Source organism: Oryx dammah, unplaced genomic scaffold, assembly GCF_014754425.2.
Source record: "Oryx dammah isolate SB20612 unplaced genomic scaffold, SCBI_Odam_1.1 HiC_scaffold_8, whole genome shotgun sequence".
NCBI lineage: Eukaryota > Metazoa > Chordata > Mammalia > Artiodactyla > Bovidae > Oryx > Oryx dammah.
This window is the reverse complement of record NW_024070192.1, coordinates 42,251,714-42,273,563: the sequence shown is the minus strand read 5'-3', so window position 1 is coordinate 42,273,563 and position 21,850 is coordinate 42,251,714. Positions and strand designations below refer to the sequence as shown.

Here is a 21,850-nt window from a genome sequence, read left to right as displayed (position 1 = left end):
AAAAGCTACACTGAATCACTCTTCACTCCTGATGAGCAAAGCCAAGTCAGATTTTTAGAATTTAAGTAGATATCATCTCTTTTCAAGTGCCTGAGTCTTGCAAGTGGAAAGAGTTTTAACCTTCAGACTAATATCTATGCTATGTGCTTAAAATTTTTTTTGAATTATTTGTTTTGGTCTGTACTCCATTCTCCTCCTTTGACAATATCTCTGGGGTATATGGGCAGAGAACAGTAAGAAAAATAAGGGGAAAAAAATCTACAGATTTTATCCTAACACATATAAATCAGAACAGAGAACCAGAGGATTTTAAAACGCTACAGAAACTTAGAGAAGTTAATTTTCCCAGCCAAGTAGTTCACAAAGACACTAATATTCCAGAGGATCATCTGACTTGTCCCAAGGCTACAGAGCTTCAGTCAGTTCAGTTCAGTCGCTCAGTCGTATCCAACTCTGTGACCCCATGAATCGCAGCACGCCAGGCCTCCCTGTCCCATCACCAACTCCCGAAGTTCACTCAGATTCACGTCCATTGAGTCAGTGATGCCATCCAGCCATCTCATCCTCTGTCGTCCCCTTCTCCTCCTGCCCCCAATCTCTCCCAGCATCAGAGTCTTTTCCAATGAGTCAACTCTTCTCATGAGGTGGCCAGAGTACTGGAGTTTCAGCTTTAGCATCATTCCTTCCAAAGAACACCCAGGCCTGATCTCCTTGAGAATGGACTTAGTTATAGCCAAAGCTCCAACCCCTGGCTCTTGGCTCTCATGTCATGTCTCTTTCCACATAATGCTATTCAGTCTCTTCTTAACATTAGAAAATGGTCAAGTGAAAGTACGTTTGAAGTACTAACATGGAGTGGGAACTTATTCTCACCGTGTACTTAATAACTGTTAGCTGCTGCTTCTCTCCCTGACCTTCATGAGTCTTGAGGTTGAAGTTTTCATTGTGTCTGATGCAGTTCCTAATTTTCTGTTTTCTCTCTCGCTTCTTTTCCTTCATACTTAAAATGCTTGAGGGAAGAGTGGCGAATACTGCCTGTATTTGTGTAGGGTCTCTATTAAGCTTTGGTATTAGGGAGCCTGACAACACATGTGCCTTCAGACAGACTTTTGGGGGTTAGGCTGATCATCACTTTGCTTTTTGGCATTAGTCAGTCATATAGAACTACCCTCCATTTCCACTCTCATTAAAGAAAACATATTTCATATACTGACCTAAAGATGTCTGGGCAGTTCTGATGATCTGCGTCAGGGATCAGCAAAAGAAGAGGTATTTAAAAAAAATATGTATCTTAAACATACCAACAACCTTTCTAGAAAGCAACTTGTCTCAGCCATAAAACAAGAGTGAAAGAATGCCATTTGCACCAATATGGTTGGACCTAGAGATTATTAGACTATATCATACTAAGTGAATTCAGAGAAAGACAAATGTCATACAATAATCACATATGTGGAATCAAAAAATCATACAAGTGAACTTAATTACAAAACAGAAGCAGATTCACAGGCTTAGATAATAAACTTATGGTTATCAAAGGGAAAGGTGGTGGTGGGGGATAAATTAAGTTGAGATTAATATACACACAATAAAGGAAGTCAGTCCTGAATATTCATTGGAAGGACTGATGCTGAAGCTGAAACTCCAATACTTTGGCCACCTGGTGCAAAGAACTGACTCATTGGAAAAGACCCTGATGCTGGGAAAGATTGAAGGCAGGAACAGAAGGAGATGACAGAGGATGAGATGGTTGGATGGCATCGCTGACTCGATGGACATGAGTGTGAGTAAGCTATGGGAGTTGGTGATGGACAGAGAAGCCTGGTATGCTATAGTCCATGGAGTTGCAAAGAGACACGACTGAGCGACTGAACGGAACTGATAAATAAAATAGTCAACTAGGACCTATTGTATAGCACAGGGGAATCAATATACTGTCATAACCTAAATGGGAAAAGAATCTGAAAAAGTGTGTACGTATAACTGAAGCAGTTTGTAGTGCACATAAAACTAGCAACACTGCAAATCAACTATGAAGCATGAAGTGTTACAGTCTCGGTCATGTCTGACTCTTTGTGACCCCATGGACTTTATGTTCCAGGATAAAATAAATTTTTTAAAAGGTAAAGGCAAAGGAGAAAAGGAAAGATAAACCTATTTGAATGCAGAGTTCCAAAGAATACCAAGGTGAGATAAAGCCTTCCTCACTGATCAATGCAAAGAAATGGAGGAAAACAATAGAATGGGAAAGATTAGAGATCTCTTCAAGAAAATTAGAGATACCAAGGGAACATTTCATGCAAAGATGGGCACAATAAAGGACAGAAATGGTATGGACCTAACAAGCAGAAGATATTAAGAGGTGGCAAGAATACACAGAAGAACTGTACAAAAAAAGATCTTCATGACCCAGATAACCATGATGGTGTGATCACTCACCTAGAACCAGACGTCCTGGAATGTTAAGTGAGCTTTAGGAAGCATCACTACGAACAAAGCTAGCGGGGGTGATGGCATTCCAGTTGAGCTATTTCAAATCCTAAAAGATAATGCTGTGAAAGTGCTGCACTCAATATGCCAGCAAATTTGGAAAACTCAGAAGTGGCCACAGGACTGGAAAAGGTCAGTTTTCATTCCAATCCCAAAGAAAGGCAGTGCCAAAGAATGTTCAAACTACCGCACAATTGCACTCATCTCACACGCTAGCAAAGTAATGCTCAAAATTCTCCAAGCTGGGCTTCAACAGTATGTGAACCATGAACTTTCAGATGTTCAAGCTGGTTTTAGAAAGGGCAGAGGAACCAGAGATCAAATTGCCAACATCCACTGAATTATCAAAAAAGCAAGAGAGTTCCAGGAAAACATCTACTGCTTTATTGACTATGCCAAAGCCTTTTTGTGGATCACAACAAACTGGAAAATTCTTAAGAGATGGGAATACCAGATCACCTTACCTGCCTCCTGAGAAATCTATATGCAGGTCAAGAAGCAACAGTTAGAACTGGACATGGAACAGACTGCTTCCAAATCGGGAAAGGAGTATGTATGTCAAAGCTGTATATTGTCACCCTGCTTATTTAACTCATATGCAGAGTACATCATGCAAAATGCTGGGCTGGATGAAACACAAGCTGGAATCAAGATTGCCAGGAGAAATATCGATAACCTCAGATATGCAGATGACACCACCCTTATGGCAGAAAGTGAAGAACTAAAGAGCCTCTTGATGAAAGTGAAAGAGGAAATTGAAAAAGTTGGCTTAAAACTCAACATTCAGAAAACGAAGATCACGGCATCCGGTCCCATCACTCCATGGCAAATAGATGGAGAAACAATGGAAACAGTGAGAGACTTTATTTTCTTGGGCTCCAAAATCACCACAGATGGTGACTGCAGCCATGAAATTAAAAGACGCTTGCTCCTTGGAAGAAAAGCTATGACCAACCTAGACAACATACTAAAAAGCAGAGACATTGCTTTACTGACAATGGTCCTTCTAGTCAAAGGTACGGTTTTTTCCAGTAGTCATGTATGGATGTGAGAGTTGGACTATAAGGAAAGCTGAGTGCCAAAGAATTGATGCTTTTGAACTGTGATGTTGGAGAAGACTCTTGAGAGTCCCTTGGACTGCAAGGAGATCCAACCAGTCCATCCTAAAGGAGATCAGTTCTGGGTATTCATGGTAGGATTGATGTTGAAGCTGAAGCTCCAATCCTTTGGCCACCTGATGCAAAGAACTGACTCCTTGGAAAAGACCCTGATGCTGAGAAAGATTGAAGACAGGAAGAGAAGGGGACAACAGAGAACGAGATGGTTGGATGGCATCACCAACTCAATGGACATGAGTTTGAGTAAGCTCTGGGAGTTGGTGAAGGACAGGGAAGCCTGGTGTGCTGCAGTCCATGGGGTTGCAAAGAGTCGGACACGACTGAGCGACTGAACTGAACTGAAAACTATTCAGTAAGATTCCCACCAAAAATAAATAGATATAAAAATAAAAACTACCCACAAAAAAAGTGATTGATTCATATTTCAGAGATCTTTGAACTACATGCCAATGTTCATCTCAATTATGTCTAATAATAAAATCCTATATTGGATACAACTTAAATATCAGTATGATTAAGTAGATTATAGCAATAGATACATTTTTAAAGTATTATACAAAATATTGTGCAAAATAAGTTGCTATACAACCCTGGAATAGTAAAAAAAATTAGCTGTACTGAACACTGAAACTTTTTTGGAGAGTCACATCTGTCTGTTTTTTCCTTTTCACTGCATCAGGTCTTAGTTGACACATGTGGAATCTAGTTCCCTGACCAGGAATGGAATCCGGGTCCCCTGCTTTGGGAATGTGGAGTCTTAGCCACTGGACCACCAGGGAAGTCCCCACAGCTGTACTTACCTGTGCTAAACTCCATGGCCAGAATCCCCACATATCCTCAAGCTTTCACAGTCTCCATGTAACTGGATTCAGGTTGGGAGACGTCCAGATTTTAGATACAGAGCAGACCTTTTTCTTTTTCTCTTTTCTTAGCTGTTCAGCTTTCAGGATCTTAGTTCCCCAACCAGGGATCCAACCTGGGCCCAAGTCAGTGAAACCACCAAGTCCTAGCCACTGGACTGCCAGAGAATTCCCATGGAGCTGGATTTCTCAAACAGCTTCTGACCCACTGCAATTTCTCAGGCTGCAATTGGAGTCATTCCCCACATACTCCTTCTTGGGAAGGCGTCCTCACTTGATTCCAGCCCCTGCTCACAAGCCAACAGACTGCTGTGGCATTGAGTAATTTGTGTGTGTTAGTCACTCAGTCATGTGTTTGGACCCCATGGCCTGTAGCCTGCCAGGCTTCTCTGTCCATGGGGATTCTCCAGGTGAGAATACTGGAGTGGGTTCCCATTCTCTTCTTCAGGGGATCTTCCCAACCCAGAAATCAACCCTGAGTCTCCTGCACTGCAGGCAGATTCTTTACCCCTGAGCCACCAGGAGCTCCTTTGTGGGCCAATCAGGCTTCTCACGTGGCTCAATGGTAAAGAATTCGCCTGCCAAGGCAATAGACGTGGGCTCAATTCCTGGGTCGGGAAGATCCCCTGGAGAGGATATGGTAACCCACTCCAATATTCTTGCCTGGAGAATCCCATGGACAGAGGAGCCTGGAGGGCTGTACCCCTTGGGGTCGCAAAGAGTCAATGACTGAGCATGCGCACACACACGCATGCATGGGCTACTGTACTGGCTTCCAGAGCGAGAGCAGCCAAAGCTTTACGTGCCTGCTGAGGAAAGGGCCATGGTACAGCAAGGGCAGAACCAGAAATAGGAATCGGGTGGCCTTTCCTCTGCTTCTCACCCCATTTTGGGAACTCTGCTCTCAGCCACTCCCTCTGTCTCAGCCTACCACGCTTTCCCCAGTGCAGTCTGGGTCCAAGGCTTCCTGGAGAGCAAAGAGAGTCCTGCCAGAAGCCCAGAGAAACAAGAAGCTTGAGACCTTTCCAGTTTCTCATGTCCCACTGTACGGAGCATGCTAAGTCCCTTCAGTCGTGTCCAACTCTTTGTGACCCTGTAGACTGCAGCCCGCCAGAGTCCTCTGTCTGTGGGATTCTCCAAGCAAGAATACTAGAATGGGTTGCTCTGCCCTCCAAGGGATCGAACCTAGGTCTCTTACATCTCCTCCATTGGCAGGTGTATTCTTCACCACTAGCGCCACCTGGGAAGCCCACCTGGGAAGGAGGGAGAACCAGCGTCCATTGAGAGCTTTTATTAATACAATGTGTCACGCACCCTTCACCTACGTTATTGCTTCTTGTTCCCAAAACAGAAAATGAGTATTACCATCCGCATTTTTTCAGGCTTCTAGACTTCCAGAGAGTTTCAAAACTACATAGCAGCTAGGATTTGAATCTACCACAGACCAATCACAAACTCCAAGCTCCAGAAGCTGAGCAGCCCCAGAAGCACAGGGAGCTGGAGTGTCCTGGAACAAGTGGGCGCAGGAGCAAGGGGTGCAGCTGAGGCTCCCTTCTCTCCAGGGTCTGTCAGCCAGAGCCCTAAGCCCTTCGATTAACCCTCCTCCCTCTTAACTAATCCCGGCAGAAGCCTGAGTAATACCTCCCACCCCAAATCTGCACGGAACCTGGCCCTATTTAGGGATTAGGTGATGGAGATAAATTTCAAAAGCAAACGGCCCCCATCCCAATTCATTTGCAGCACAGAACAATCCAGATTAAGGTACAGAGTTGGGGTTTTATTTGAAGATTAGTTGGTATTACAGATGACAGTGATACCAAAACCCAACGCTGCTGACATGCACGCTCCTCCCCACCACATCCTGTCTGTCAGGCTGTCTCTGCAGCCCCAGGTCAGAGGGCAGCCAATCTATTTGTGAAAATTAAATCAGCCTAAGCCCTGGGTTCCTATTTCTACTTTATGACTTTAATATCACTCCCTCTTCAGATCCATGGCTCTGATTAATTTGTCCAGGTGGCAGGAGGACAGGGGAGGGGGCCCCTGAACTATAAAACGACTGGTCCCTGCAGTCTAAAATTAGGATCAGCCCTCTCCCAGCTTACTTAACAGTCAGGTAATGGCTTAAAGGGCCCTTGGGTACAGGGTGGTGGCCCATTGTCCTTTGGAGGGAGGAGGTATTGTCAGCTGGGATGAGAAGAATTGGGAAACTGGCAGAAGTGGAAAACATGGGCTTCTATCTCATCCCTCTCTGCCAAGATGATGGGTGGGGAGCGTGCTAGGTAGCAGGAGCCAGGCCCCCATCATGCCATAGAATCCATATCTAGGCTTGTCTGGAGGACAGTGGAAGGGAGGGATCCCTGAGCTAATACTTTCATCCTGTAAGAAAACTCCCTTGTGTAAAAGGAGGGTTCAGGAGATCCACTTCCGGTGTGTTCAGTCCTAAGGAGCAGAGTGGGCTACAGGAGCCAAGTAGGGGTCTTGCAAGTCCTAGACCTAGGTTAGGAATGGTCCAGGTTTGTGACTATGGCCGAGGCATAGATGAGGTCAGACAGAATGCCCAGTGAGGTCTGGGGAGCAGCTCGCTCGGAAGAGAGGTGGGCCCCGGAAGGCCCAGCTGGTGCCCAGGGGGCTGCAGCTTTAGCTCCCACCCAGCCCTGCCCTGGACCCAAGCCAGGAGCTGGGCAGGAAGTGTGTCGACACACAGAGGCGCACTGAGCTGTGCTGTTGGAGGGTGAAGGCTGGCCGAGGGTCCAGGGCTCCGGGGACTGCTGGATGGTGTCCGGAAGAGAACAGGATCTCTGGGGAGGCTCAGACCTGGGGCTTAGGCCTCCTGGCTTTCTATTCTTGATTCTCTTGGCTCTGCGGTTCTGGAACCACACCTGGTAAGGAAAGAAGGAGCCTCTTCTGGTTCCAGCATCCCCTCCCACCAGGTACAGGGAAAGCAGAATCTGGAGGCAGGATACCCGGAGAGAACGGACTGTGGGTCAAGCTTGGAAACCCTCTGTGCAAGTGCACCCCCGTCCTGAGGGGGATGATCACAGCTCACCTGTATCTTGGCCTCAGGAAGAGAGGTGACCCGGGCCAGGTGCTCACGGGTGCCGATGTCGGGGTAGGGCCGTGCTGCAAACACTCGCTCCAGCTCCAGCAGCTGCCCTCTGCTGAAGGTGGTCCTCTTTCTCCGGTGGGGACCCAACCCACTGGCATGGCCTGCAGGCCACGGTGGGGAGGTCAAGCCAGGACTCCCTGTGAGAGCCTCCACCCCAGTCCCAAAGCCCCCAGTAGACCCTGAAGCCCCTGCTCCCCACCCCTCTTCAGACTGCCCCATCACACCTTCCCCACGTCCTGACCCTGCCCACCCTTTCCCACCAGATCACCTGCCGGAGATGCATCCACTGGGCTGGTCATGGAGCTGGCAGAGTGAGGAGCCAGACGGCCATGCCAAGGCTGTTCCCACACCAGTCCCCTCCAAGTGTGGGGTTTTATCCTGCTCAGAGGCTTGGCCCCGCCTCCAGGAGGTGGGGAATCCCGGAGGAAAAGGAGCCTCTTGGGAATATGGGTGGGGCAACCCTGCTCCTCCGGGGCTTCACCAAAGAAGCTGGCCTCATCCCCCCATCCTTACACTTCAAACTCTGGCAGTCTATGTCTGAAATCCTGTACTTTATGAAAATCCTCCCATGGTTCCATCTGAAAGGCATGGATGCTCCTAGGGCTTCATCTGCCCCTCCTGGGGTCTGAGGGGCCGGCTGCCTTCAGGCGAGACTGGGTGGAGTCCTATCCCACGACTGAGATGGGGCTGAGGAAGCTAGACAGGATGTGGAGGACGATGGGGACAGCAGATGAGCGGGAGTCACCCTCCCCTCAGCAGGACAGGGAGCAGATGTCACTACCAGGTCACCCTCGGGTCTGCTTTAGAGCTTGGCCTGCTCCCCTGGCCCCCTAAGAGCCCAAATGGAACTTGGAACCAGAGGAGGTTCCACAGGTACATTTGGGGGGGTAGTTTAAGAAAGATGTTATTACAGTGTTCTCGTCCTTTGAAGTCTTCTGGGCCACTTTTCCAAAAGAGATGGGTGCATTTGAATTTCCTTTTGGTCCCTGCTCTTCCCTGTGTCTCCTGCCTCAGTGCCCTGCACCCCAGACCCAAGACAGAGATCTCAAAACCCCATCATCATAGGGATAGGTTTGGGGGAGCACAGTGATCACCTTCCCAGGGGCTCTTGAGTGTCTGAGCTAACAGCATTTCAGGTCCAGGATGGGCAGAAAAGCTAAGCCGCAGTCCACTACCTCCTGACCCCCTGCCCCTTCTAAGATCTGGGTCAGTGACAAGAGGCAAAACAAGCCCCAGGCTGGATAGGGTGGCTTGGTGACTCCTGTCATCCTTAAGAGGGGTTCATGTCCCTGCTTAGCGGCTGGTGAGTTGTTGGGGACTGCTTGGTGCAGGAGGAAGGCTTGCACTCAGGAGGTTCTCCAAACAGGTTTTCCGGCTCACTGAGAGTGCCTGAGCCCAACACAGGCTGGACACAATGAGGATCTTCTCTGTCCCCTCCTCCAAGCCATCCTGACTGCCCGACTTCCCCTCCTTTACCCAGGCAGACCCCTGCCTCCTGCCTCTCCACCTTGGTCAGGCCAGGAGTCCTTTTTTTTCTTTTGGCCACACCGCGTGGCACATGGGATTTTACATCCTCGATCAGGAACTGAACCCGTGCCCCAGTTTCTTAACCACTGGACTGCCGGGGAAGTCTCAGGACAGTAGTCTTAAACTCAGGGTCAAGGGATCTTTATTGAGCTGGAAGGAGGATGCTGGAGTAGGGAGCAGCAGAGGCCAGCTGTCTGGACTCAGGCTGCTATGCGTGGCCAGGGACTGGGCAGCCCAGCCAGTACTGGGCAATGGAGCGTGGGTAGGGAGGGATCACAGAGTCCACCCGCCGCGTGCGAAGGTTCACTCGGTAGTACTTGTCTGCAAGAGAGGTTGGGAGAGGGGCGTGAGACACAGCCTGCCTATCCTGCCCTAAGAAGACCTGGGTGTCTCCTGGAAGGGTGAGTGAACATCCACCAGGCACCCGAGGACTCCGGCCTGCCTCGTCACCACTCAAGGGCTGTAGTCAGCCCCAGGGACCAGGGACAGCAGGAATGACCCAGCCAGACCAGCTACAGGGCGGGCAGGGGCTCCCACCTTCTGAGAAGAAGTAGACACTCTGGATGGGCTCACAGGTGGCAGGCACAAGCCAGTCCATCTCATAGTTATCATAGTTGTTGGCTCCCAGGCCCAGCTCCTCACTGGAGATCCAGGACAGCCAGGTGGACCGAGATCGCTGGTAGGGGTTCTGGCTGCGGCCGCGGCCGCGGCCTCGGCCACGGCTTCGGAGCGAGCGGTAGCGTTTGCGATGGCGGCGCGCAGACTTAGTCATCTTGGCCCGGGGGGAGCTGGGAGCTAAGCCTGAGACGTAGATGTGGCCGGCCATGGCCGCATCCAGTCGTCCTGGCAAACCAAACCAGTCATGGCTGATGAGCTGGGGCTGTCCAGCACCACCTGCGGTGAGGAAGAGGTGAATGCAGAGCCTCAGTGGCCAAGGATGGGCTGTCTGCCTTGTCCAAGAACAGCCATCAGGCTAGTGGCAGAGCCCCCCATCCTGGCCTTTCCCCTGGCTTCCCTCCACCATAGCCCTCCCCGGTTGCCCCAGTCACAGCCCCTCCTTCTGCTGGCTGTGCTAGGCAAAGTCCAAAGTGTGGGGTCCGGGTGGAGGCAAGCCTCCCCCCACCAACGTCAACAGAAGCAAAATCTGGCCCGAGCAACCTGAGCAAACAGCTTTTGATCGATTGCTGCACAACTGCAGCCTCTCAGGCTGGCCCAGCCCTCCCTCTATCTGGGGGCTCCCAGCCCCCTGGACCAGGAAGCAAGACTCGCGCTCCTGCCCTCCCTCCGTACCAAAGGAACCGCCCCAGAAGAGAAATCGGAAGAAGTCCTCCCAGCTGTCCCGCTGCATCAGGGCAAAGTGTTTAAACGCGGCCGGCTGGGAACTGCCTTCACACTCCTCTTGACTGGGCTGCTGCTGGAACACATATTCCCAGTAGTGGTTGCCTGGGGAGGGGTGGCCATGAGCAAGACTGGAAAGCCCCGAGGCTGTGGAAGTTGGGAGCTCCGGTGGGGGTGGGGAGTAGGGGAGGTGGGGTGTGGAGGGGAGGTGGGGGATAAACACAGGCCCATCCCCAGTGAAGTGTGGAAGAAACCCAAGACTGCTCCACTGTCTGCACACCCTCCCGCCGACCCCTGAGTACCCTTGAAGAAGTAGACCCGCTCCCTGCCGTTGTAGCTGTGAGCGGGGAGGGCCAAGGCTGCGTCCACGTCATCCGGAATACCCCTGAAGCCGTCGGAGATGCTTCGGGGGAAGTCAGGTTCCAGGACACCATCCTCAAAGCGCCAGTACTGACTACCCTAAGGGGTTGGGGAGGAGAAGAGGGTAGGCAGGCAGTTGGCTGTGCACAGAGGTGCAGAATCCCCCACTCAAGGCGGGCAGCTCTAGTTCCAGGCTTGTTGCTCAGAAGCTGAAGCCTTGGGCTTTTGTGTGCTCACAGAGCCCCAGCCAGGGACCACAGACCCAAATCCAGCCTTCTTGCCCACGCTGGTCCTGGGCACAGCTGCTCTCAACCTCTACCCAGATACTCTCAACCCTGACCCACAGTCCCCTGGGCCTGGCACCTTGAAGAGGTACGTCTTTCCCTGACAGTTGACACGGGTGAAGGCAGCATCAATGGGCCCCTCAATGCCCCAGACATCTCGGATGAGTTTGGGGTATCCAGGCCTCACTGCCTTTTCATCCAGCTCATAGCAGTACAGCCCTGGAGGGAGGGATATTGTGTGAGGGGGGATGCCTCTGGGACAGACCCCTTCCCCCAAGTCCTGCCCACCTTGAGTCACCTCGGAAGGCAAAGAGGGAACCATTCTTGAGGTCAGTGAAGGCATCAAAGGGTTTCCCACTGCACGTTTCCTCCTCTGCTGGGGACTCAGAGGTCCCTAGGTCACTGGTCCCCAGCTCAGGGTCTGAGTCTCCCCGCCCAGGTGGTGGGGCCTCTTTCTCAGGGTTGAGAACCGGTTCCTGGACAGGAGTCTGTGGCATCTGGGCCTGCAGAACAGGGTCCAGGTTGGGGCTCTCGGGCTGTGCTTCCACGCTGCGGTTGACTGTCTGCACCTCTCTGTAGTCATAGAACGTGTACTCATCTTCTGGCAGATGGAACACATCCCCACGAGTCACTGCGGGCAGAGAGCGTGGCGGTGAGTCTCCAGCTGCACCAGGGACCCCAGGCCCACCCAGCCGCTCTGCACGCACCTTGGGGCTTGCACTCGGCCATGAAGTCAGCACAGCAGCTCTGGTAGTAAGAACAGAGCTCGTCACACTGACACTTCCTGGTGGCGTTGAAGCCCTCGGTGCAGCGGCCCTTGCAGGACTCTGTGAGGAGCCAGTGTCAGCCGGCCAAGCCCAGGCTACCCTTTCCCACCCTACCTTGACCCCAATGGCCAACAACACCCTCCCGCACCTTGGTCAGCCACAACAACCCACGCCAGCAGGGCCAGCATCAGAAGGGGCCTTAGGGATGTCATGGCGGGGCCTCCGGCCTCGAGCCTGGTGCACTAGGTTCCCGTGGTCTCTGCTTTGATGCCTGAGAAAAGGAGGAAGCGGAGAGAAGGAGTGGAGGTGGGGGAACCAGAGAAGAGGAGCTGCCTTTTCTACTGCTCTGTTTGCTCCACCTCCAGCCCAGCCCCCAGCGCCCCGACCCCAGAGGCTATTGCAGCAAAGGGTCATGTTCCTAGAACTGTGGGTCTGGGACAGCTACGAACAGGATCTTGCCAAGTTCAGGGACCTCTCTGAAGAGGACTAGCGCAGTGAGCCTGGAGCGCAGAAAGAAGTTCCACTCTGCTGATCCACTGGCCGTGTGACCTTGGGCAAACTGCTTTACCCGCCTTAGTTCTCTTTTTAGGCAAATGAGACTAATCATATTTTCCTCATAGGGTGTTGGGAGCTAAAGCCGACAAGAAGTCCAACTCCTGGAGCAGCTCCAACTTCATTCTACTGCAGTGGTTATTGATCTGTGATCTGTTTGATGAGGCACATCCCTGGCTGGGTAGTTCACTCACCCCATGTGTATTTAAGGCAGTGGAAGAGGGGGTAGGAGCTGGGGAATTTTTTTTTTTAATCATAAAAGAACAAAGTTTTCATTTCTGGGTTCATCTCTAGGGTACATTGATTTCTCCAGGCCGGTCTTCTCAGCACAGTCCGTTGGGTGAATATTAACCCTTTGGAGTGGATAAGATTCCTGTTGCTGCTGCTAGATCACTTCATTTGTGTCCGACTCTGTGTGACCCCATAGATGGCAGCCCACCAGGTTCCGCTGTCCCCGGGATTCTCCAGGCAAGGACAGTGGAGTGGGTTGCCATTTCCTTCTCCAATGCATGAAAGTGAAAAGTGAAAGTGAAGTCGCTCAGTCGTGTCTGACTCTTCGCGACCCCAAGGACTGCAGCCCACCAGGCTCCTCCGTCCATGGGATTTTCTAGACAAGAGGACTGGAGTGGGGTGCCATCGCCTGAGTCCTTTACTAACTTACTGCTTCTCAGCAGTGAATTCCCATTCTCCAGCCTCATCCTTTCCCATAGGTAACAGTTTTGGTCCTGTTCCCCACATTTTTTGGCTCTAGTGAGAAATAAGACCCCTCTACCCAGAAAATGTTCACTTGGCACAGCATGCCTGACTTCGTGCCCACTTTGAGGGGTCTGTGGGCCCCCTCGAGTTCTCCCACCACCTGGAGGAAGTTGTTCTCAGAGATTTCACTGATTTTTTTCTGTTCTGTAATAGATGGGAAAACAGTGGAAACAGTGGCTGACTTTATTTTTCTGGGCTCCAAAATCACTGTAGATGGTGATTGCAGCCATGAAATGAAAAGACACTTACTCCTTGGAAGGAAAGTTATGACCAATCTAGATAACATATTAAAAAGCAGAGACATTACTTTGCCAACAAAGATCCATCTAGTCAAGGCTATGGTTTTTCCATTGGTCATGTATGGATGTGAGAGTTGGACTGTGAAGAAAGCTGAGTGCCGAAGAATTGATGCTTTTGAACTGTGGTGTTGGAGAAGACTCTTGAGAGTCCCTTGGACTGCAAGGAGATCCAACCAATCCATCCTGAAGGAGATCAGTCCTGGGTGTTCATTAGAAGGACTGATGTTGAAGCTGAAACTCCAGTATGAAGAGCTGACTCATTGGAAAAGACCCTGATGCTGGGAAAGATTGAGGGCAGAAGGTGAAGGGGATGACAGAGGATGAGATAGTTGGATGGCATCACCGACTCAATGGACATGGATTTGGGTGGACTCTGGGAGTTGGTGATGGACAAGGAGGCTTGGCGTGCTGTGGTTCATGGGGTCACAAAGAGTCGGACACGACTGAGCAACTGAACTGAACTGTTGGTCAGGAGGGGGGGTGGAGAGAAGGGGACCAGGCAAGGGCACCGAACAGAAGTTTGGGGAAAGGCTGAGCGCAGGATCTGGGAAAGCAGAAGGAGAAAGGGTGACAGAGGATGAGATGATTAGATAGCATCACCAACTCAGTGGACGGAAACTTGTGCATACTCTGGGAGATGGCGGGGGACAGAGGCATCTGGCATGCTGCAGTCCATGGGGTTGCAAAGATCCTCACACTGAGCAATTGAACAACAAATCAGAAGGGAGTATGCCTTTGGGCAATCTTCTCTATGGACCTCAGTCTGTTTGGCTGTTAAATGGGAGCACTAACTCCTACCTCGTAGGCGTGATGAAGACTTAACTGAGAAACAAGCGTAAGGTATCTCAAGAAATGTTATTACGATTGCATTAGCCGTTAGTAGGGCAAGGGCACACTTAGCCTTGTTCCCCTCACAGTCTAGTGTCATTCCAGCGTAAAACGGGCGACAGAGGATGAGATGGGTAGATAGCATCACCGACTGAGTGGACATAAACTTGAGTCTACTCCGCCCCTCCACCTCTGAACCCGGTAGAGGGGGTAGAGAACACGACGGCGAGGCTTGGCCAGGGTGTGGGAGTGACTGGGGAAGACTTGCGGGTGGGGCTACGCAGGCGGCAGGGGAGGAGCCCCGGAAGACTCAGAGGAGGGGTGTCGGCTCGCGGTCTGCCGCTTCTCAGGGGTGGGGCTGCTGCAAAGCATCTCAGCGAACCTAACAGGAACTGGAGCCACTCTTTGTTCTAGTTGCTGCTTCCTAAACCCTCCCGCGCCTGGGTCCAATTTCCTAGCGTTTCCCGCTCTCTCCTCCCAGACAGCTGGGCCCTGCGTCCCCCACCACAACCTCTTCGTCCCAGATCCTGCGCTCACCCTTTCCCCAAACTTCTGTTCGGTGCCCTTGCCTGGTCCCCTTCTCTCCACCCTCCCTCCTGCATCTCGGTCGCCCCGCCCGGCCCCGCCCCTCCAGACAGGGGATGTCCCCCGCAGCCCCGCGCCCATGGTCCTGACGCTGCTGCTCTCCGCCTACAAGCTCTGCCGTTTCTTCGCCATGTCGGGCCCACGGCCGGACGCCGAGCGGCTAGCGGTGCCGGGGCCGGAGTGGGGTGCCGGCGCGAGCCAACGGTGGGTGGCGGGTACCCGCAGGCCCCGCGAGGTATCGCCGGGGAGAAGCACCGAGGCGCAGGGCGCCCTGGAGCGCGCACTGCCCGAGCTGCAGCAGGCGCTGTCGGCGCTGAAGCAGGCAGGCAGCGTGCGGGCCTTGGGAGCCAGCCTAACTGAAATTTTCCAGCTTGTCGAGGAGGCCTGGCTGTTACCGGGTATGGGCCGCGAGGTAGCCCAAGGCCTGTGCGACGCTATCCGCCTGGACGGTGGTCTGGACCTGCTGCTACGCCTGCTCCAGGCGCCGGAGCTGGAGACGCGCGTGCAGGCTGCCCGCCTGTTGGAGCAGATCCTGGTGGCCGAGAACCGGTGAGGGGGCCGGGCTGGGGCGGAGGGCGCCTCGGGATGTGGGGTCTCCTGGGTCTCCAGTGCTTCACACTGTACTTTTCCTGCCTCACCTCACAAATCCTTGCATTATATCCCTGTTGAGAACCAGCGTGTCCATTTTACAGATGAGGAAACTGAGCCTTGGAAGAGTTTAATGACTTGTACAACAGTCACAGAGTGAACTAATGGTGCAGTCAGCATTCACTCCCAGAGCTGGTGGGGTGAGGAATGAGACAGGGAGGGGAGGAATGGAGTAGTAGGTTGTGAATCTGTCCCTGGTTCTGAGGATGGAGGTGGGATCCTCTGAACCCACAGTCCTTCTCCCCTTGGACTGGATATCCTTTTGTGTTACCTTCACTCTGCCATACCATCTCCCTCCCACTAAGAGAGGAGGACACATTGCTCAGAAAACAGGATGGGGGGAATACCTTTCCTCTCTTCCCAGGCTGAAATGAGCACTAACCTAAGGAGAAGGAAATGGCAACCCACTCCAGTGTTCTTGCCTGGAGATTCCCAGGGATGGCGGAGCCTGGTGGGCTGCCGTCTATGGGGTCACACAGAGTCAGATATGACTGAAGCAACTTAGCAGCAGCTAAGGTTACTTGCTGCCTTCATGTCACCCCTAACCCACTTCCTGCTTTCTCTTTCATTTTGCTTCATGTCACAGGGGCAGACATAATCTCATGCTCTGCCTGCTAATGGGGAACAGGAGGTTTTCAGTTGGGAGGATGGGTAGGGGAAGGTGGGGCTGAAGTGTGGAGCTAGGCAGCTGCATCTTCCCCACACGAACCAAGATATAGCAGGCAGGGTCCAACTGAAGCCTGGTGGCCCCTCTTTCCAGTCTTTCAGAATCTCTCCCAGAATATGAGGATCCCAACCCACTTTCTCTCCCCTCTCATGCTGGAGCAGACTAGACTTTCACACTCCAGTCTCACATTGAATTCTCAGACCCCTCAGGTTTAGAAGGGTTTTGGAAGGGTCGCTGTCCATTTATGAAGCTCTCACAAGTGTGATGGACATGGATAACGGGCATTTTCAAAAAGTAAAGATAGCCTTGTGGTTGGTGGAAATGATACAACTGTCAAAAATGCATGAATAAAGCAGTTTAAGTTGGAAGACCAAGTTAGGGTTGTTCAGTAAGTCATTAATCTTCCTGATGGAGATGGGCTGTGAACATGAAGGGCTAGCAGATGGAGCAGGCTCTCATTGGATGTGATGGGCCAGGGCCCAAGGGTGTGTCCTGTATGTGGGATGGGGCAGCTCTAACCTGAACTCTTAGAGAAAGGGTGCAACACCCAACCCCCTAAGAAAAGGAAGGCTTAAGATACAAACAGCACTATTTTTCAAAGTTGAAAGCAATCCTCACCTGGTTCAGAATTACTGAAAGAGGAGTCACACTAACCATGTCTCTGGTTCCAAGAAATAACACGCTGGTTGGCATCACTTCAGGACCAAGGACAGAACCCAGTGAGCCAGGTTCTGATCAAACGATCAAAATCGTCACAGAGAAAGGCAGAATTTCCCCCTCTCCTACTTGGAGAGGAGGCTGAAAGGGCAGGACGGGAAAGAGTGTGGTGACAAACTGAGAATCTGTGTTTATGAAATCTTTTCCTTCCTCCACCAACCAGCTTCCTCTTAAAGGAGGTTCTTCCATCAGTGTATCCACTCCTTTTGCCATTCTCTTTCCTGCAGCTCTCTTTTCCCCGGGGTGCTGCCACACTTACTGCCTGGGGGCTTAGGTCACAGGTTCATTGACCCTGAAATACCAGGAGAAGCCCTACAGGGTAAGGGCTTCTGAGCCTGGTCCCCCCACACTCTCACTGCTAGTCCTCTAAAGTCACAACCTGGGGACTTCCCCAGGGGTCCAGCGGTTAAAAATCCACCTGGCAATTCAGGGCATGCAGGTTTGATCCCTGGTCTGAGAACTAAGATCTCACATGCCTCAGAGCTCCTGGATCCCCTGTCCCGCATGCTGCAACTAAGACCTGACACAGCCAAATAAATAAATAAAATCACAGCCTGCCCCCTTCAGAAGACCATATGGGGCAAATGACTTTTCCAAGAATACACAGGGGAGGGGATGTGTTTTTAAAAAGAAAGAAAGGGGGGAAAAATTATTGCCCTTAAATTCGGATGCAAAGTACAAAAAAGGTATACACTTAAAAGTTCTGTCTATCCAGGCCCCTTCCCTGGAGGCAAATTGGAGAAATGAGTTTCTTGTGTGTCTTTCCTGAGAGAGTCTGTACATATATAAGCACTTGCATATATGTGTATATTATCAGTATACATACAGGCTTGTCTATGTGTATATGTGTGTAGTTTACCCTTCCTTTCGAGTTGTGATTTGAACCCAGACTTCTAAGGCTACAGAAGAATTGGGAATTGAGTGACTAATTCTCACAATAAGTGCAGAGTTCAACTCTATAAAGATGCCAAGTGCATAGAGAAAGATGAGGGCTGAGGTTCAAGAAATGAAAACTTAGGACTTCTCTAGCGGCCTAGTGGTTAGGATCCCGGGCTTTCATTGCCATGACCTGAGTGCAGTCCCTGGTTGAGGAGCTGAGAGCTTGCAAGCTGCATGGCAAGAAGAAAGAAAACAGCATTCTCACAAATTCAATAAAGACTTTAAATATGATCCTTATCAAAAAGTAAAATAAAGCCCTTATAGAATTCCTAAAAAAAAAAAAAGAATAAAATTCTCTCTCTGAATTGCTGCTTTTTAACATGCCCTTCCCTTCACTGGGCCTCAGGAATGAGAGTGTTGTTGGATTAGAGATTTCTTAAGCAATTCCTTGCCTTGAGAACCCCATGAACAGTATGAAAAGGCAAAATGATAGGATACTGAAAGAGGAACTCCCCAGGTCAGTAGGTGCCCAACACACTACTGGAGATCAGTAGAGAAATAACTCCAGAAAGAATGAACGGATGGAGCCAAAGCAAAAACAATACCCAGCTGTGGATGTGACTGGTGATAGAAGCAAGGTCCGATGCTGTAAAGAGCAATATTGCATAGGAACCTGGAATGTCAGGTCCATGAATCAAGGCAAACTGGAAGTGGTCAAACAAGAGATGGCAAGAGTAAACGTTGACATTCTAGGAATCAGCGAACTAAAATGGACTGGAATGGGTGAATTTAACTCAGATGACCATTATATCTACTACTGCGGGCCGGAATCCCTCAGAAGAAGTGGAGTAGCCATCATGGTCAACAAAAGAGTCTGAAATGCAGTACTTGGATGCAATCTCAAAAACGACAGAATGATCTCTGTTCGTTTCCAAAGCAAACCATTCAATATCACGGTAATTCAAATCTATGCCCCAACCAGTAATGCTGAAGAAACTGAAGAGTTCTATGAAGACCTACAAGACCTTTTAGAACTAACACCCCAAAAAGATGTCCTTTTCATTATAGGGGACTGGAATGCAAAAGTAGGAAGTCAAGAAACACCCGGAGTAACAGGCAAATTTGGCCTTGGAATGCAGAATGAAGCAGGGCAAAGACTAATAGAGTTTTGCCAAGAAAATGCACTGGTCATAGCAAACACCCTCTTCCAACAACACAAGAGAAGACTCTACACATGGACATCACCAGATGGTCAACACCAAAATCAGATTGATTATATTCTTTGCAGCCAGAGATGGAGAAGCTCTATACAGTCAACAAAAACAAGACCAGGAGCTGACTGTGGCTCAGATCATGAACTCCTTATTACCAAATTCAGACTGAAATTGAAGAAAGTAGGGAAAACCGCTAGACCATTCAGGTATGACCTAAATCAAATCCCTTATGATTATACAGTGGAAGTGAGAAATAGATTTAAGGGCCTAGATCTGATAGATAGAGTGCCTGATGAACTATGGAATGAGGTTCATGACATTGTACAGGAGACAGGGATCAAGACCATCCCCATGGAAAAGAAATGCAAAAAAGCAAAATGGCTGTCTGGGGAGGCCTTACAAATAGCTGTGAAAAGAAGAGAGGTGAAAAGCAAAGGAGAAAAGGAAAGATATAAGCATCTGAATGCAGAGTTCCAACGAATAGCAAGGAGAGATAAGAAAGCCTTCTTCAGCGATCAATGCAAAGAAATGGAGGAAAAGAACAGAATGGGAAAGACTAGAGATCTCTTCAAGAAAATTAGAGATACCAAGGGAACATTTCATGCAAAGATGGGCTCAATAAAGGACAGAAATGGTATGGACCTAACAGAAGCAGAAGATATTAAGAAGAGGGGGCAAGAATACACAGGAGAACTGTACAAAAAAGATCTTCATGACCCAGATAATCACGATGGTGTGATCACTCATCTAGAGCCAGACATCCTGGAATGTGAAGTCACGTGGGCCTTAGAAAGCATCACTATGAACAAAGCTAGTGGAGGTGATGGCATTCCAGTTGAGCTATTTCAAATCCTGAAAGATGATGCTGTGAAAGTGCTGCACTCAATATGCCAGCAATTTGGAAAACTCAGCAGTGGCCACAGGACTGGAAAAGGTCAGTTTTCATTCCAATCCCAAAGAAGGGAAATGCCAAAGAATGCTCAAACTACCACACAATTGCACTCATCTCACATGCTAGTAAAGTAATGCTCAAAATTCTCCAAGCCAGGCTTCAGAATACGTGAACAGTGAACTTCCAGATGTTCAAGGTGGATTTAGAAAAGGCAGAGGAACCAGAGATCAAATTGCCAACATCCACTGGATCATGGAAAAAAGCAAGAGAGTTCCAGAAAAACATCTATTTCTGCTTTATTGACTATGCCAAAGCCTTTGACTGTGTGGATCACAAGAAACTGTGGAAAATTCTGAAAGAGATGGGAATAACAGACCATCTGACCTGCCTCTTGAGAAATCTATATGCAGGTCAGGAAGCAACAGTTAGAACTGGACATGGAACAACAGACTCATTCCAAATAGGAAAAGGAGTACGTCAAGGCTGTATATTGTTACCCTGCTTATTTAACTTATATGCAGAGTACATCATGAGAAACGCTGGACTGGAAGAAACACAAGCTGGAATCAAGATTGCCGGGAGAAATATCAATAACCTCAGATATGCAGATGACACCACCCTTATGGCAGAAAGTGAAGAGGAACTAAAAAGCCTCTTGATGAAAGTGAAAGGGGAGAGCGAAAAAGTTGGCTTAAAGCTCAACATTCAGAAAACGAAGATCATGGCATCTGGTCCCATCACTTGATGAGAAATAAATGGGGAAATAGTGGAAACAGTGTCAGACTTTATTTTTTGGGGGTACAAAATCACTGCAGATGGTGATTGGAGCCATGAAATTAAAAGACCCTTACTCCTTGGAAGAAAAATTATGACCAACCTAGATAGCATATTCAAAAGCAGAGACATTACTTTGCCAACTAACGTCCATCTAGTCAAGGCTATGGTTTTTCCTGTGGTCATGTATGGATGTGAGAGTTGGACTGTGAAGAAGGCTGAGCCCCGAAGAATTGATGCTTCTGAACTGTGGTGTTGGAGAAGACTCTTGAGAGTCCCTTGGACTGCAAGGAGATCCAACCAGTCCATTCTGAAGGAGATTAGCCCTGGGATTTCTTTGGAAGGAATGATGCTAAAGCTGAAACTCCAGTACTTTGGCCACCTCATGTGAAGAGTTGACTCATTGGAAAAGACTCTGATGCTGGGAGGGATTGGGGGCAGGAGGAGAAGGGGACGACAGAGGATGAGATGGCTGGATGGCATCACTGACTCAATTGATGTGAGTCTGAGTGAACTCCGGGAGTTGGTGATGGACAGGGAGGCCTGGTGTGCTGCGATTGGTGGGGTCGCAAAGAGTCGGACATGACTGAGTGACTAAACTGAACTGAACTGAAGCAATTCCTGGCTCTGATAAACTTGGAGTGTATATAGTCAGATTGTTCTGGAAGCACAAAGTGCAGATGAAGGATCTTGAGGCCTGAAGACAAACAGATGTGAATTTAAATCCCAGCTGTGCCTCCCACCAGCTGTGTAACCCTGGGCATGCCATGTTACCTCTCTGAGCTTTGGCTTTCTCATTGGTTAAAGGAACAACTATAGTGCTGACTGCCCAAGTGGATGATTGGAACCCATCTGTTCCTTTGGGCTGCAGAGAAGCTCAGTGATCAGATCAGATCAGCAAAGCTGTTCTGGCCTCAGGCCGTGTTCTGGGCTCAGCTGGGTCCTGCAGTGGACTCAGAGTCACAAGCACTGTGGCCACTGTGGTGCTCCCTGGGCAAGGAACTGATGGCTGGCTGGGCCTGTAAGTCTTTGAGGGGCATCACTGGTGGAAGTCAGGAAGACAGGACACTTTCATCTCTGCTGGAGTGTGGCAACTCTCCTGCCTGCTCTCCTGGCCTCCAAGCTCTCTCCCATTGACTGTCTTCCCATAACAGCCAGAATGAGTTTCCTAAAATCCATGAGTTACCAG

At 49.9% G+C, this 21,850-nt stretch overlaps 3 protein-coding genes across 3 annotated transcripts in view; 1 reads left to right on the top strand and 2 right to left on the bottom strand.

Annotated features, from left to right (window-relative positions):
- Positions 1–6,224: 6,224 nt before the first annotated feature.
- On the bottom strand, positions 6,225–8,672 carry SEBOX (SEBOX homeobox). The gene is made up of 2 exons (XM_040243941.1): positions 7,515–8,672; positions 6,225–7,347 (listed from the first exon to the last, which is right to left on the bottom strand). The coding sequence occupies exons 1-2, from the start codon at positions 7,791–7,793 to the stop codon at positions 6,967–6,969; spliced, it is 660 nt and encodes a 219-aa protein (XP_040099875.1). The 5' UTR covers positions 7,794–8,672; the 3' UTR covers positions 6,225–6,966.
- Positions 8,673–9,226: 554 nt separating this feature from the next.
- On the bottom strand, positions 9,227–12,193 carry VTN (vitronectin). Its single transcript, XM_040243940.1, has 8 exons — positions 11,999–12,193; positions 11,791–11,910; positions 11,382–11,714; positions 11,163–11,302; positions 10,742–10,898; positions 10,392–10,544; positions 9,639–9,995; positions 9,227–9,422 (listed from the first exon to the last, which is right to left on the bottom strand). The coding sequence occupies exons 1-8, from the start codon at positions 12,060–12,062 to the stop codon at positions 9,310–9,312; spliced, it is 1,437 nt and encodes a 478-aa protein (XP_040099874.1). The 5' UTR covers positions 12,063–12,193; the 3' UTR covers positions 9,227–9,309.
- Positions 12,194–14,607: 2,414 nt separating this feature from the next.
- SARM1 (sterile alpha and TIR motif containing 1) overlaps positions 14,608–21,850 on the top strand; it is a 24,471-nt gene continuing 17,228 nt past the window's right edge. Inside the window, exon 1 of the mRNA XM_040243938.1 lies at positions 14,608–15,419. Within this exon, the coding sequence (XP_040099872.1) occupies positions 14,950–15,419 (470 nt within the window). The 5' untranslated portion in view covers positions 14,608–14,949. The remainder of the gene's footprint in view (positions 15,420–21,850) is intronic.

Coding starts and splice junctions, on each gene's coding strand:
- SEBOX (XM_040243941.1), bottom strand. CDS start 7,793: ATGGGGCAGTCTGAAGAGGGGTGGGGAGCAGGGGCTTCAGGGTCTACT. Junction 7,348..7,514: donor TTCCTGAGGCCAAGATACAG/GTGAGCTGTGAT, acceptor TTTCCTTACCAG/GTGTGGTTCCAGAACCGCAG.
- VTN (XM_040243940.1), bottom strand. CDS start 12,062: ATGACATCCCTAAGGCCCCTTCTGATGCTGGCCCTGCTGGCGTGGGTT. Junction 9,996..10,391: donor CTTCTGGGGCGGTTCCTTTG/GTACGGAGGGAG, acceptor TCCTCACCGCAG/GTGGTGCTGGACAGCCCCAG. Junction 9,423..9,638: donor TGTCTACTTCTTCTCAGAAG/GTGGGAGCCCCT, acceptor CCTCTCTTGCAG/ACAAGTACTACCGAGTGAAC.